We start from the raw sequence: 15,456 nt of genomic DNA, 5'->3' as shown, positions 1-15,456 counted from the left end.
GCGCTACATGCACGCAAAGCCAGAAACTGATGGATGCAAAACAGGTCACAAATTTATTACTCACAGAAAATTTTACACAACATTTTAGGTCTCAAGGAAGTTTTAAAGCGATTGATGAAATTTACGGTCTACAGCTGTAATACATATGTGTCTCAATCACAAAGCACTCTCTGATGCAATAACGAGACTTTTGAAAAAGTTTCATCTGTCGCTACGCCTTTGTTGCGACTACAGGCCATAACTTTTAACAACTGCTCTAAATATTTCTTAAAAATTAAAATGTTAAGTAAAATCATCTTTGTGTAACAAAATTGTGATTTGTTTGCATCCATCAGTTTCTGGCTTTGTGTGCATGTAGCGCGTCAGCGAACGTAAGTTCCTTGTAATTCTTTGCTTCTTATCCTCCCCTCTCACACTCCTTAGGCATACATGTGTATATAAGCTTATATACTCGTGTATACATACATGTACTGGTGTATGCACGTAAATGTACGTATACACGTCTATACGGGTATATAATCGTGTTTCACAATATATATATATATATGAGTAGACACGTACAAACACGCAGTAGATGTTTCCACGAATTAACTCGTGTATACCCGTATATATGTGTATGTACACTTATATATGCGTGTTTATGTCTACTGTACACGTATGTACTCAGGTATTCACGTATGTACTCGAAATACAAGTGCATATTCGCATATGATGTTCGTTTACACGCGTATATACCAGTACGTACACGTGACAGGTATATACTCGTGTAGACACGTATACACTCCTGTAGGTAATCACGTATACATGCTTATATACTAGTGTATACACGTATATACTTGAGTAGGCACGTGCATGCATGTATCTGATCCATACATGTATCTACTCATATATGAACGTGTTTACTAATGTTTACACTACACGTATATATTCGTGTATACACACATATGATTGTGCATATACTTGTAACTATAAAAATAACCGAAATATACAAATATTAGTGTTGTTTATAATGGTTTTGCACCTATTTTTAACTATGACCACTTTACCCTATGCTATAACCACTTTCCCCCACCCCATGTGGTAAAGTGGTCATAAATACAAAGGGAAAAGAAAGTGTTATAAAACTACTTAAATCAACATTTATTTTCCTAAAACTCAATGTACTGTGTTCTTTAATAATGCAATGTAAAATGAAAACAAAAAAAAATAAATGTTTAAAGAGTTTATTGTATCTACTATTCACATAAGTTAAAAACCTACGATTTTATGACCACTTTACCCCACCAGACCCTATCGAATGTAGCTACACTGCGCAGCTATGAGAGCCCACACACGTTTTGGTATCGAATCATAGAAGTGCTGAATGTCTCGATTGGGAATAGCATCCCATATGGCTTCAATCTGAAGCCAAAGTATGTTGCACACTAAAGAATTTATTTAAAAAATCTGTTTATGCCCAAATGGGCTCTTAGCTACTGACATAAATTCAAAATCGCAATAAATAATAGGAAGGATGTGCTAAAAATTCTCCCTAAACGGTAAAGAAAATCGTTTTAAACAAAAACCTTTAATGTTTCTCAATCCATTTGCACTGGTGCAACAATTCTTACGCATACTTGCACTTGATTACCGAAATTTGAATCGTTGACTCGTAGTTGCGATGTATTAGATTTGAATAAAAGGAGCAATTTTGAATCATAATATGAGGTATCAACTTTTTAAAAAATGTTTTTTTTTTTTCATTTAAAAATACTGATATGCAGGTGTTGCGGTAGATCTTGCCCCGCAACGTTTTAAGATTGAAGCATTAAAATTAAAATTTTAAATGATCAGGAAAAAAAAATAGGATCAGAGATTTTTCTTTGGAGAAGTGCCGTTATTCGTTCCTGCCCACCCCCATGGTCTGGGCTACAGAGTAAAACTGTATTGGAATTCTTAGACTTCAATTCTCAGGAATTGTTATTTATATTAATGTTTTTCTTTTTTCTTTTTTTTTTCTTTTTTTATCAATATGTTACATAAATTTATTCATTTTTCAAAAGTTTCAAAATTTAAATATTTTTTGTACCATGTAATTTTTAGGCAGTTGTTTTTGCGTGGCTGGGAAATCTCATTGCGCAAATGGTAAATGCATTCCAAAACCCTATTTCTGTGATGGTGAGAACGATTGCAGTGACAACTCTGATGAATTATTTTGCCGTAAGTATACAAAGAATTACATAAACTTTGTGTGTGGGGGGAGGGGAGAAACTAATATTTTGTTTTCTCTTTTGCTTTTCATATTTTAATTGTTAACGAGCAGAGAAAAAATGTTAATTTCAAGCATAGAAAAAATTACATAGAGAGGCCCCGCTATGGTAAGAAATTGAAGCCGGAAGTTGCACTGCTGTATCCCAAGATCCTTAACTTCTTGCTAAATATCTCGAGATTCCTTTTGATTTAAAACATTCCATTGAATCTTAATTGGTTGTCAATTTACATTTAGATCAATTACTGCAAGTTTATGAAGCACGTTTTTGAAATTACATCAAAATATGAATTAAAATGCAAACCAATCCGTCACCTATTTCATTTGGTTCCTTTGCGAGATTGGTGAAAACTTCTCGCGAAGCGATCATGTTATCATAACCCCGCTCATCATTGCGCCGCTGTATCCCGTAATTGCGGCTTCAATTTCATCTCCTATTTACTATAGATGAAGCCTCTCTATATACATTTCTTTACTCTATGATTTCAAGGAAAATAATTTTATTTCAATCTATATTATTTGGGCGACAAAATGACTAAGTGTCTTAGCAAAACACGTCGTAATATAAATCTCAAAATCAAGATAAGCCGCGTTTTAGAATATGAAATCAACTTAAACAACCCTGTTGTACTTTATCTGTACGAAAATAAAATTTGTTTCGTCTTGAATTTCCATCATCTTTTCCTTTAAGGATTATCAAACTAATCAGTTTATTATTAAAGTATTCTTGACTTGGTACCAAAACTCAGATGGATTTGAGCCGAGAAACAAATGTTGCTAGGGACCGTACTTTCTGATCATTTGGTTAGGAAAACCTAAAGCACCGATCCGGTCACATGGTTAAACTACGACGACAGAACACACGTTTTAAGTGAACTTTACTTTACCAGTAATTTACTTTAAAATGTATCTCGGGACCTAAAATCGCTGCTTAAGACGCGTATCAAGTGAAGCCTTGGTTTTATCCATTCTCAATTGACATATCACAGTAGGAAATTTTATTTCAAAAAATAAAATAATAGTTTAAAAAACTAAAAAAACACGCTTTCGTAGCAAAATGAACTAAAAAGTGAAAAATAATCTTTGGATGATAGTAGTTGACCAATGACTTAATTTTAATGTAATACAAAAAATCGTGGGGTGCTGTCTATTTACATTTTTGCATGGACAACAAATGGAAGAAATTCAAGACAACTGACAAGAAGCAACCCTCGCTTTATTGTATTACATTAAAATTGAGTGATTGGTCAACTACTGTCATCCAAAAATTATTTTTCACTTTTTTGTTCATTTTGCTACGAAAGCGTGTTTTTTTTAGTTTTTTAAACTATTATTTTATTTTATTCTTTTTAGTTTAACTTGTTTTACGAAAAAATATTCATTTCAACATTGTTCAAAATCTTTTATATTCATGAAATTTGCCTAAAAAAAGCGACTGAAGGTCTCGAGTGGCATACGAAACATGGTCTCTCGAACTCAAAAAACAGCAACTGTAACAGTCGTCATGGTTGACTGCACAGGTAGTATCTTTGTACGAATAGGTACCTGTACGACGCTATGACAAATGCTTGGAAAATCACGGGAGCAATGTCGAAAAATAGCGTAAGGGTAATAGATTTTAGTGAAATAAATTTCTTATCTTTATCTGTATTCGTTGTTTTTTTATTTCAAAACGGACCTTACTTTTGAAGCACGCCTCGTAGATATATATATATAGAAGTCTTCAATTCATCACTAAAAATTGTGACTTTCAGTTCACTCAATTCTCCTGAATTTAAGTATTTCACAGCATTAGTGAACCTTTGAATAATATTTTTTCTGGTCATGCAACTATTAAGACATTCAGGTAAACGATTCACTTTGTTGTATTTTGTTTAAAAATTTGTTATTTTAAAGTTTTGTCTATGCAGTGAATTCTGGTATTTTTAGGCGTTGCTTATGCAGGACGATGTCCAGATCAATGGATATTCTGTGAAGGGAAGTGCTTTCCGGAAGATTTTCGATGTGATGGAACTCCTCAATGTAGAAGCGGAATTGATGAAGAAAAGTGCGGTAAGATTTGGGCTTTTCTCATCTTGGTTTTAAACTGATATTACTTTGGAATGTTAAAAATAAAGTCTCACATTTCATGACGACTCTAAGAGAGATTTTCGACGAAGTCCAAAAGTAACCGTTTGTAGAAAGATGCTGTATTAAACCAACAACGCAATTATTTTCTGAAGCACGCCTCTTTCACACTTGTGAACAGAGTTGTCAAAACGGAATATGTCAATTTTTCAAAAATTCTCTATTGGTGACGGAAAGGCAAGAAAAAACTAATCCACTCAGTGAAGAAAAACTTACAAACGGAAAGAATTTGGTTCTGGTGTTCTTGAAAGATTAAAGATGCTGCTTTAAGAATCCACTGATGAGCTCCTGGAGTATCGATTATAAACTTGACATTGACAGCAAGGCAAATCTGCCTGTTTTGGGTTGTTGTCCATAACTTTCATTTACCCTGCTTAAGTGAAACGTCTCCCTTCGAGAGAAAGAGGAGAAGCGTACAACAAAAAGTCGGGGAACTTTTTAGCTATCACTTATCTATACTAATATTTTAAAGAGAGAGAGCGGATTTTTGCGTGTTTATATGTTCGAAGTAATCTCCGGAACTATTGCAGCTATTTGAAAAATTCTTTCACTATATGAAAGGTGCATTCTTATTGAGTGACATAGGCTATAAATTATGCATATACAGTGAAACCTGTGTAAGTTGACCACTTGCGGTGCAGTACTTTGGTGGTCAACTTAGACAGGTGGTCAACTTATAGAGGGTAGTAACGATTTTTTTTTTTTTGTCATTTCTTGCCCCATGCATTCATTTTTTAACTAATTGGAATCTTTAAACTCACTTTCATTGTTTAACATCACTTTAAAACAATAAATAAAATGTTTTTAAATATTTTTAGAGATTATATACTAGAATGAAACATAAATTATCATACAAATTTAAAATGTCTGTAAATCGCTCGAAGAAAAAAAAAAGTCTCATTGCTTTATAAAAACTACTTACTTGACATTAACAATTCCTAAAATTCATAACAAACCAAAAGTGATTTAAATTCTTCATTTGATTTTTTCTTTTACATTTGTAACAATGGTAATCTACTTTTCAACAAAATAACTCCTTAATGAAGTTTGGCGCATTTTCTGGGACTTAACATAAGCCCAATGTTTTTCGATAGGAACATAAATATTAATTGTTTTTTTTGTTTTTTTTTTAAATGTCTGGTTGCTTATTTGATGCATAACTGATTAAACTTATAGTACAATCTAATGCTTTTGCCAAGTGGTCAACTTACAAGGGGTTTTTTACAATACTCCAAACCAAAGCTGGTGTATATTAGTGGTCAAGATAGACAGGTGGTCAAATTACAGAGGTTTTTCTTCATTATATAAGATAGGACTAATTCCGTTCCATACAAAAGTGGTCAACTTAAACAGGTGGTCAACTTTACAGGTTTTACTGTATGAGGTAGTGAGAAGCAAATTGATGCAAGTGGCAAAATTAAAAATTTGGAAATAACCAATACAAATGGTAGGTGAACCCCTCCTCAGTCTTGGGGCAAGACATGGTACTAGTAGCCACGATAGGTGCTGCTGTATAGCATGATTTAGAAATAAAATTCAATGAAAACCTACCTAAGACGTAATCTTTATACGCGTTTAACTCAAAACTTGAAAATGTTCACTTACATCCCTTTGCTTCTCACTGCTTCATATGTACTTATACTATTTTTTTAAACCAATAGTTTGTCTTCGCTACCAGTTTATGTTTCGTACTGTTCTATTATTATATACGTAAACACATTGTCCCGCTGTTACATTGGTAAAATAATTGAAGGTTCCCTATGAACAGAATGCTAAGGAATAGAAACAAGTGAAAAAAAAAATAGCGATGATGGCATAAGAACAGCCATAACCTATACATGTATTTGAGGCTGAAGAAGATAAAGTATATAGCATTCTAATAGCCTTGGACATTACGACACATTTAGACTTGCAGAATGTTAATGCATCAAAATTTATTCAAATGAGTTATAACTGGGATTTGCTTCGAGCAAATTAATTTTTGAATTCAAGTAGTGCAGATAGATGATATTAATCCATGATTCTAAAAGCTGTAATTTTGCATGCATTTCGGGCTACCCTTTCAGGTTTTTTTATCCATATTAATATGATGAAGAGAGGTTTTATTTTGTATGTTTATATGTTCGTACAAGATTAACACATGATTGCAACCTACTGAATGAGTACATTTCCAATCAAGCAATTAAATTAGTAACCCATCAGCGACTCACCTATGATACCAGAACGCAAATTAATGTTTATCGGCATATCCGGTGGAACTGAAAAATGTTAAATAAATTGCAGCAATTTTTCTTAGTAGTAGAAAAACTGACCCCCCCCCCCCAAGTTTAAACTGCTTTGAATGGCTCCCTTCGGAAGGACTCCGTACGTTAGATAAAAATAAAAAAATGGGCCATTTGGATAGCGTCTTCAAAAGGTCTGCCGCATAATGTATTACGGATGTTCGATGAGTCACTGTTTGTACATAGAAGCCGTGGATTCTAAACGAACTGAAAGATTAAGACAACATTGAGAGAGGTGTCTTCTTCGCATTTGCCGGTGACTCTTACCAAACTACTCCTGTGGTTTCCTTGATGAACGCGCGCAGATATACAGGGTGTTTCAAAATGAACAGCGGGGTTTTAACATGTTATAAAATTTATTACACCAAACTTGCCACCACAAGTGATGTATCAAATGAAAGAGAAACTCAAACAGTTTTACATAATAGCCTACAAGTGTTCAATGTGAGCACCATTCGTCACTCGGCACACGTCAAGACGATATGCGAGTTCTTCCCAAACTTTGATGAGTGTCTCATTAGTCATTGCTGCAACAGCTGTTTCAATCCTGTTCCTTAATTCGGAAGGTCGGCTGGCAGTGGAGGCACATACACGCGGTCCTTAATAAACCCCCAAAGATAGAAATCCAACGGTGTTAGGTCGGGTGACCGTGGAGGCCATGGGAAAGAAGCCCTTAGGCCCCTTACGGCCAATCCAGCGGTCGGGTACAGCTAGGTTAAGCCAATCGCGTACCTCATTATGCCAGTGAGGCGGCGCACCATCTTGCTGAAAGATGTAGTTTTCTGGTTCATTTTGTGTCAGTTGAGGGAAGAGCTTTACTAGCGGATTGCAGCAGAAACATTCCACGCGCATGCGCACTGATGCCAACAAACAAAAAAAACTGTTTGGGTTTCTCTTTCATTTGATATATCACTTGTGGCTGTAAGTTTGGTGTAATAAATATTATAACATGTTAAAACCCCACCATTCATTTTGAAACACCCTGTACTTTAAGCTTGTTTAAAGTCGTCTACTTTTAGGGACTCTGTACGATCTCTGTATCTTAAGAATACTTTTAAGAGCTCATATTCATTCTATTAAAATTAAAGGCAGTATTCCAATAATTTCGTTGCTCTTACCACTTTATAAGTCTATCTGCATCCCAATTCTTTTCACACCATTGTAGTTTAATATCCACTGTAGAGTATATTTGTAAAGTTTTTCTCGGACAATGAGCATTCATTACGAAAGACACTACGTCATATTTTCCACCATAATTGAATCGAACAGTTCAGAAAGGGCATAAGTCCCATTTTTTACAAAATTGAGTTATCTGTGGTTTTAGAGAAATCGACTATATAGACTATGTCGGTACATAAATCGTAGAGAACATAATTCGGTATGTAGAGAAATCGACTAGTGTAGAAGGAAAGTCAATACAATTTGTTGTACAACAACAAAGCACTTTATTTAGGGCCCACATTTTTGTTTAATGCAGAAAGGGCATAAGTCCCAGATTTATGGCCTTTCTGCGCTAAACGAGAATGAAGGAACACTAAGACGCCATGAGACAAATGTTTTCAATTCTTAACATTCATGATGTTTAAAAGTTCCACAAGGAAGGGCCGGTTCTGAGGAATCGTTTAAGGGTAGCTATTTTATAGATGGTTTTCAAGAGCATATTGCAAAGTAACATTTGTAGGTTGAACTACCTTTGCAAATATTGAGTACAAATGGAAAATTTTAATAACAGATATATCAATACGATTATTCAGTGCAAATTTGAACATTGTCATATTGATATGTACATTGAACTTGGTCCACAATTATAGACAAGGGAAGGATAGAAAACTTCATGCCCTGTACCAATAGGGAAAAACATTGATGAGGTAAGGATCCAAATCAAAAAAAAAAAAAAAAAAAAATATGTATATGTATTAAAGTTTTTATTTTTAAAATACATTTTCTTTATCGGTGCAAGACTTTATATATTTTGAAAAATTTTCGGTGAATTTTAGGCCTGTAGTTAAAACACACTTCATTAATATTTTAATCCAAAAACCGATTCATATCATGTACTAAAATGACTCTACCGTTATCGCTTTTAGTGTGTTGCATTTTGTGTGATATGTTTATAACGCTTCATTCTGAAACGTTATAAAAATATATTTATATGTTTTTTTTTCTTTTTCTTTTTTTGAGCGATAACGAATTTCTTATTGCTTTCACTTGACTGTTGATTGACGTCCGCGACCTGTCTGCGTCCCATGATTTTATTTTTGGACCACCTCCCTCGGTAGCACCGCTGTCGACCCCCTAGCCCCCATCCCCTACTGCTGCTCCACCAGCGAGAACCATCTTCGCCAGAAGCATTGTCCACCGGAATCCGCTCTTGCTGGGAGGCTGCGTCCATCTACATACACACGCCCCCTCCTTTCACACACAAGTGATTGCGATAAGCTTAATTTGAATTTAAGATGTCATTTTTTTTTAATTTAAGTATATTTTTATATTAGTGCGAGTTACTGAACGTCCCCGTCCTGTATCCAGTACAACACCCCGCTCAATTTCCACCAGAAATGCAGAAGTCTCTACTTCATCTGAGAAACCAGCCGTACATGAAATAATTGGTAAGTTGCCGTGTATTACATTGAACATAAAAGTAATTCATCTAGTACTTAACAAGTGTCCACAACATAAGATGGCTTTTTGAAAAGTTACATCGAGTTGACGGTATGAGATAGGTCAGTTCAGTAAATTATGAAGAAATCTGCACCTTCTTCAATTTAAGTTAGTTTTTTTAATAATAGGTAGAGAAGAAGCATCTTCAACGAGTGTACTAGATGGTCATGTCCTATTTCGTACCCTCCAAGGAGCCCTTATTTGACTCCATGAGTCTTTTTCTGGATACACGTCGAGAATAATGTTAACAATGAGAAGATTTATGATGTAAATTGTTAAATTGTCTCACGGAAAGGATAATCTTTCGTGTGGCAAGCGAAACTTTAGATGTACTGGTCGTAAAGTGTGAAGGACGATGATTACCTTCCAGATGTGTATCTCCACTAGTTGGTCACACGTTGAAACCAACAAAACATATAAAATGTTGATAAACTAACTTTTACGTACATAAGTGTAAGAAAATTAAGTTTAATAAAAGAATTAATTTTTTATTACAGTCATTGTAACTAAAGAAATATTTGAATATAAGTATGTGATATATGATTACAGCATGTTAATTTACACTTGACATAAAGAAATATGGCAATGTTGGAAATAATAACGAGTTCTAAAGCATTGGTTTCTCCTGGTTTATGATCCATTTTATGAGAGGTTATTAGACCATAGACTGAGCTCAACAAATTAAGTTATTTATGTTGGAACACCAAGCAGAAACACCAAGTCCGAATCGGTGAATTATTTCGGAGTTATAGCACTTGAATATGATCAATTTGAGATTCGTCAAATCAGTAGTGATCAAAGTCCTGTTTCACATTTGCCGTATGGCAGAAAAACCTTCACATGGATAAATAAAGAAGATAAATGGCTGAAAACGATATTTTTTAGCCCTAAATATTTGATTTAATAAAATAAATCATTTTAGTTAGCGAAACTGTGATGGCACTTTGAGTTACATTTGCTTCCATAAGGTATGCACTTACATCTTTTACTGTCGCATTCTCCAAAACACTTACATCTTTTACTGTCGCATTCTCCAAAATCCTGCGAGCTTCCTAATTCCAGGGCAACAATGGTTCGAGTGAGTGCAAAAAATTTGAAACATCTTTTTTACATACAAAAATGTCTTCAGTAGGTTGAAATTCGTTCTGGGTTCGAGGGCAACTTCTTTAACCCCTTCAGTCGGAATTATGAAATAAGGGATTTACCATAGTACACTGTGTACTATGGTAAAGGTTATCTTATAGACAAAAGTTTGAGGTTCTAGGAGAAAAATTAAAAGAGTTATGGCACGTCCAATACTCCGGACTTATATTTTTGAAATCAATATTTCATATACAAAAACGATAAAATACCGAACAAACTTCATTATAAAATGTTCTACAAACAATTATAAAACATAATATAAGCGTTTGAAACGATTAATTAAAGATTATATATTTTTTTTAAAAAAAATCAGGACCTCGCTTTTCAGATGAAAATCCATGGTTGGAAAATGAGCCACCCTCTATCTCTCAATCCTCATATGTCAGTGTTGTCAATCCCAAAACGAAAAATTATTTTACAGATTATAATAAGTAGAATGTAAAGAGTCAATTACAAAAAAAAATCAACTAATTAAATCAATTATTAAATGATTAGCAGCTGTTTAAAGTGTATGTCCGGTATACCGGACACCAAGTCTGAAGGGATTAATATTCCGGATTTCGTGCCGAGTTTGTGCACAGGCCATAGTCGTTAACTTCCATTATCACCGCTATCCCATTCTTGGGCGCTTTTCTTCTGTCAAGTTCTGGGATGCGTAATACAACGTTCTGATCGGCACTTATTGGGGGGGGGGGGGGATTTCGCTTCACTGACTTTTATCTGGTATTTTTATCCATGTAAAGGTGTTTTGCCTGTTTTCCAAGTGTAAAATCGGACTTGGATCACTACTGATTTTTTGCATCGTGAGTTGATCACATTCAAGTCCTCCAGACTACGAAATAATTCGCCATTTCGGACTTTGTGCTGTTGTGAGTGATCCAATAGCGATGTGAGCATTTTTCTCCGAAATTGTCCGATTTCGGAGTTTTCCAGCATACATAACATTGCAATTTCTAGTTTTAAAGTGCAAACATATCACCTAGAAATTTATTAACAATCATATACTACTGAAATTCAAATGGACTCTCGGACCGGCCACAATTTTTACCCAATCGTGCACAGAATGATGTCCTTTGGCTGAAGCACTGTTCTATTTTTAGACTTTTGTTTGGTAAACTAAGCAATTAAAGAATACAAATGCAAATCAAATTTTCTTAATCATTTTTTTGATGAGACTGAAACACTGTCACATTTTTAGTGCCTAATAAGAGAGTATGTAAGAAAACCAGATGCTCTTATTAATTGAGGCAGTGAGAAGAAAAGAGATATATAAGTGCTAAAATTAAAAATTCCAAGATAACCTGTACAAATGATGGGAGAACCCCTCATCTTCATTGGTGCAAGGGAAAGTACCAGTGTGCCGTGCTAAGCACAAAAGTCGTATCTGCATTTTTTATCAAAATTGAGTTACGGTCGCCATGTCACATATTTTACCAAAATACAATGTTTTATGGTCATTTGTGAATGAGAAAATTTAAAAAAAAAAAAAAAAGTTGAAAAATTGCATCTTTATATGCAGGCACACAACTTCAAACGCCATTTTCTTATTTTGAACTCAAATGCTGATACCACTTTTGCCCTTAGCACGGCAGCATTAGCCCTGGTAGGATGCGCTATATATCAAGATTTAGAACAAAAATTCCAATTATAGTCTACTTAGGATTTGAACTTCAAATGCATTTTTATTAAAAATAAAAAAAGTCCACTTTCATCGCTTGACTTCTCAGTGCCACAATTTCGGGTACTTTGAAGATGTAGCACTATGTAGTTGGTTTCTGAGATCTTGAAGCACTATTGCAATGAGAAATTTTGCGTATAGTTAACTATTTTAGGAATTACTTTATGAAGATACCGATGTAGATTAGCGACGATTGAAAGCAGCAGGCAATCCACTGACATAGCCCCGTTCAATCAATACAAGTAATGATTTTGTGTTACCAAACGAAACTTTCTTATTAGTTAAAGTGCCTTAAATCCAAAGGAAGTAGCTTCCTCTTGGGCATTGCTTCCCTCATCCCAAATTCAGTAGGTTATGGTTTCTATAAGCAGGCATGATTATTTTGTAGGTGAAGTCATACAGAAAGTTGGTCGTTCATAAAACCCTCCCTCAATTCGCTGGTCTGATGCGCCACCACGACATAAGTGGCTTTTAAATTTTTTTAGACTCAAAAACTCCTTGGAACAACAGATTTTTTGAGATGTGACACAACTTCGAAAACCTTTTAAAACTAACTTTTAAGGCAGGTCAAATGTAGGTATTTTATGTCAAGAGAATTGTAGAAATATGTTATACTTTTAACAAAGATTTAGCATAGAAAATACAATATATCTCGTCCTCTTGGTTTCATATACCGCTGCGTCATCTCTTGAAAATACGATGTGTTTGCGCATTTTATTCAAACTGTCAGAATATGGATTTTTTGATACTTTATTCATTATTCTTTGCATTTTTTATTGATAAACAATAATCAACTAGTGAGGGGTAATGTTCCTATGTTTATATTTATTTTAACTTTTACACTCAATAAAACGTTTTTTATTTATTTTTTTACCAAATACTAATGAAGAAATAACACTAGGTGTTAATAAATCGAAATGGAGCTTGAGAAGTTGGTTTCTAAGTAGAAGAAAAAATGGAACGACCAGCAACAAGTGGGGACACGAATTACATAGAACGGCAACGGCCCTTTACTTATCGAACTCAGCCTTTTTCGCTCCAGGAAACCTCACCGGTCAAGAAATGGCCTACGAACTCACTATCCAATTGCTCTCTAAATTCTCCGAGTAAGTAAAGATACCTCCTTTTCATTATATGTCCAAAGTAACAATGTTTTTTTATGTAGAAAGTCCGTTAGATATAAGTTAAATGGTTAAGATAGTATGCCATCAGAGGCTCTAGATGTGATTCCCAGCAAAAAAAAAAATCTTTTAAGCTTACTCTCCCGTAAAAGTAATTTATAAGAAGTTTCGTTCAGAGGTAAACGAGCATATTTTGCTGAGTAACAAAGGTTTTCTAGCAACCAAATAACTCTATAAACTCTAATATATGTGTCGGAAATTGTCGATTGTGCTCTCCTCATCCAGTCTTTTGAACACCAAAAAAGACCGAATGAGTCAAAAATCATCAAAATAGGGTAGAAAACACGAAACTTGATGAGAGAACTGATGTCAACTTCTTGATAACTCCTCTGATTTTTTGCAAATCCATAAGTATAACAGATGAACTCTCTCCTAAGTATAACCGGTATAAATTCTTCTTAACTAAATTTACAGCGTTAATTAAAAAACTATCGGTTTATAGAAAATGTTATAAAATCTCAGGTTCCTACATATTTTCTAGTATTCAGCAGTTTTTTTTTTATTATTATTATTATTTATAGAAGGGCTGAATTTCACTGAATAAGTCAAATGACATTTCCTGTTAAGAGTATTTGTAAAATTATTTTTCACCAATTAAAATAAGCATTGATAAAGTGACCGCTTCCTTTACTTTTTATAAACTTAATAATTAAGTACGTCAAAACGTGCTAAACACATTGAGATGTGCTGATCATTCGTATCATGAATGATAGAAAATTTCTTATTTTCAGGCACCTTTCAACCACTGGCAACCCTGATTAATAATTCACGCGAAAGAGGTAGAAATTCTTACTTTCACTTTTTATTTACAACTTTTACTCTTCATCTATGGCAACAATTTTAGGAAACTCGATGAGGGCAAGTCAAGTCTAGTGGGATCTTAGACTATTATTCGAAGGGGCAAACGAAGGACTAGTGTTCAAAGGGGGGCACAAGCCAAAAACGGTTGTGAAACCATGATGTAATAAACAATCTTTAAAAGAAATTTTTGAAAAACTTGAAACTGATTGATTAAAGAGAAATAACACCATACTAAACTGCAGAATTTTTTTTAATGCCTTTTCAGGAACGAAACATTGTCTTCTGAAGATTTAGCTTTGTACATCAACGCATTGCTAGTCACTTGCATCGATCCCAGAGATTTCCATGGACATGACCTGGTATCTGACCTGCGAAAAAGAGTGGAAGGAGAGAAGTACACGAATCCAATTGAAATCATCGCTCTTTGCAATGCCGGAGATACCATGACTGCCAAAGATGTGGAAAGAATCTCGACCGCTTATAATTCTCAACACCGACCCTTCTGGATAGGTAAATATTGCATTTGGTATCCAATGGTATCACAGATAGCACAGCCGATAGACCGACGCTATCATACGGAGCAGTGTCCATTAGAACGTCTACAATTGATCTCATATCCCGCGCAGCATCGGTTGGATTTTTTCCGAATTCGAGCAAGCTGGATTGCGACACACTAGAGGCGTGAGATATTCACGGATGAATTCAGATGCAGTACCAATGTACTACGCACAAGCGCGTTGAAGCGGCCAGGCCAGCGGCCGGATCCATCGTTTGTTTTTGAGAGTCATATTATGGTGATTACATAACGTGTGACAGTGGGGGAGGGATGTTTTGTTTGGACACACGATCACACTTAGTCCTCGGTCAAGACAATGCACCACCTCACTATAGACTCTAGTGCGGTGATGGGCAATGACGGTTCACAGTTAGGTGAACGAAATTTTAAAGCCGGTTGTACTGCCTTTCATATCAAGTCACCCAAGTGTCATTTATCAGCTAAACAACAGCTACATAATGTACGACTCCATCAACAGTGTCTTCTAAGACTTTCGAGGCCACCAGGTCTATCGGCAATCGAATACTTTTGAGTCATGCTTAGAAGGCATTATTAGAGGGTAATTTAGACCGCCAAATTGTGACAAGAATATTTTTATATGCATAAGAAACCTCGAAAAAACTTGATATGGTGCCTGACGCTATTATTTACGGTCATCGTAATTTAAAAGCATTTCGATTCTAATAATGCATCAAATGAATATCAGACTTGAACAGCGAAATGTTCAATTATACTTAACTTTGCATTGCCAAAAATGTTGGAGGAAAAAGTACACAGAT

At 34.8% G+C, this 15,456-nt stretch overlaps 1 protein-coding gene across 1 annotated transcript in view; it reads left to right on the top strand.

The window, feature by feature from the left end:
* Nucleotides 1-15,456, top strand: part of LOC129217816 (uncharacterized protein CG3556-like) — a 50,624-nt gene that overhangs the window by 14,308 nt on the left and 20,860 nt on the right. The window contains exons 2-6 of the mRNA XM_054852154.1: nt 2,083-2,199; nt 4,178-4,300; nt 9,153-9,266; nt 13,041-13,245; nt 14,387-14,631. Of these exons, the coding sequence (XP_054708129.1) occupies nt 2,083-2,199; nt 4,178-4,300; nt 9,153-9,266; nt 13,041-13,245; nt 14,387-14,631 (804 nt within the window). The remainder of the gene's footprint in view (nt 1-2,082; nt 2,200-4,177; nt 4,301-9,152; nt 9,267-13,040; nt 13,246-14,386; nt 14,632-15,456) is intronic.

Source organism: Uloborus diversus, chromosome 2 (genome assembly GCF_026930045.1).
Source record: "Uloborus diversus isolate 005 chromosome 2, Udiv.v.3.1, whole genome shotgun sequence".
Lineage (NCBI taxonomy): Eukaryota > Metazoa > Arthropoda > Arachnida > Araneae > Uloboridae > Uloborus > Uloborus diversus.
Note: the sequence above shows the minus strand (reverse complement) of the source record. Positions and strands in the feature narration are given on the sequence as shown.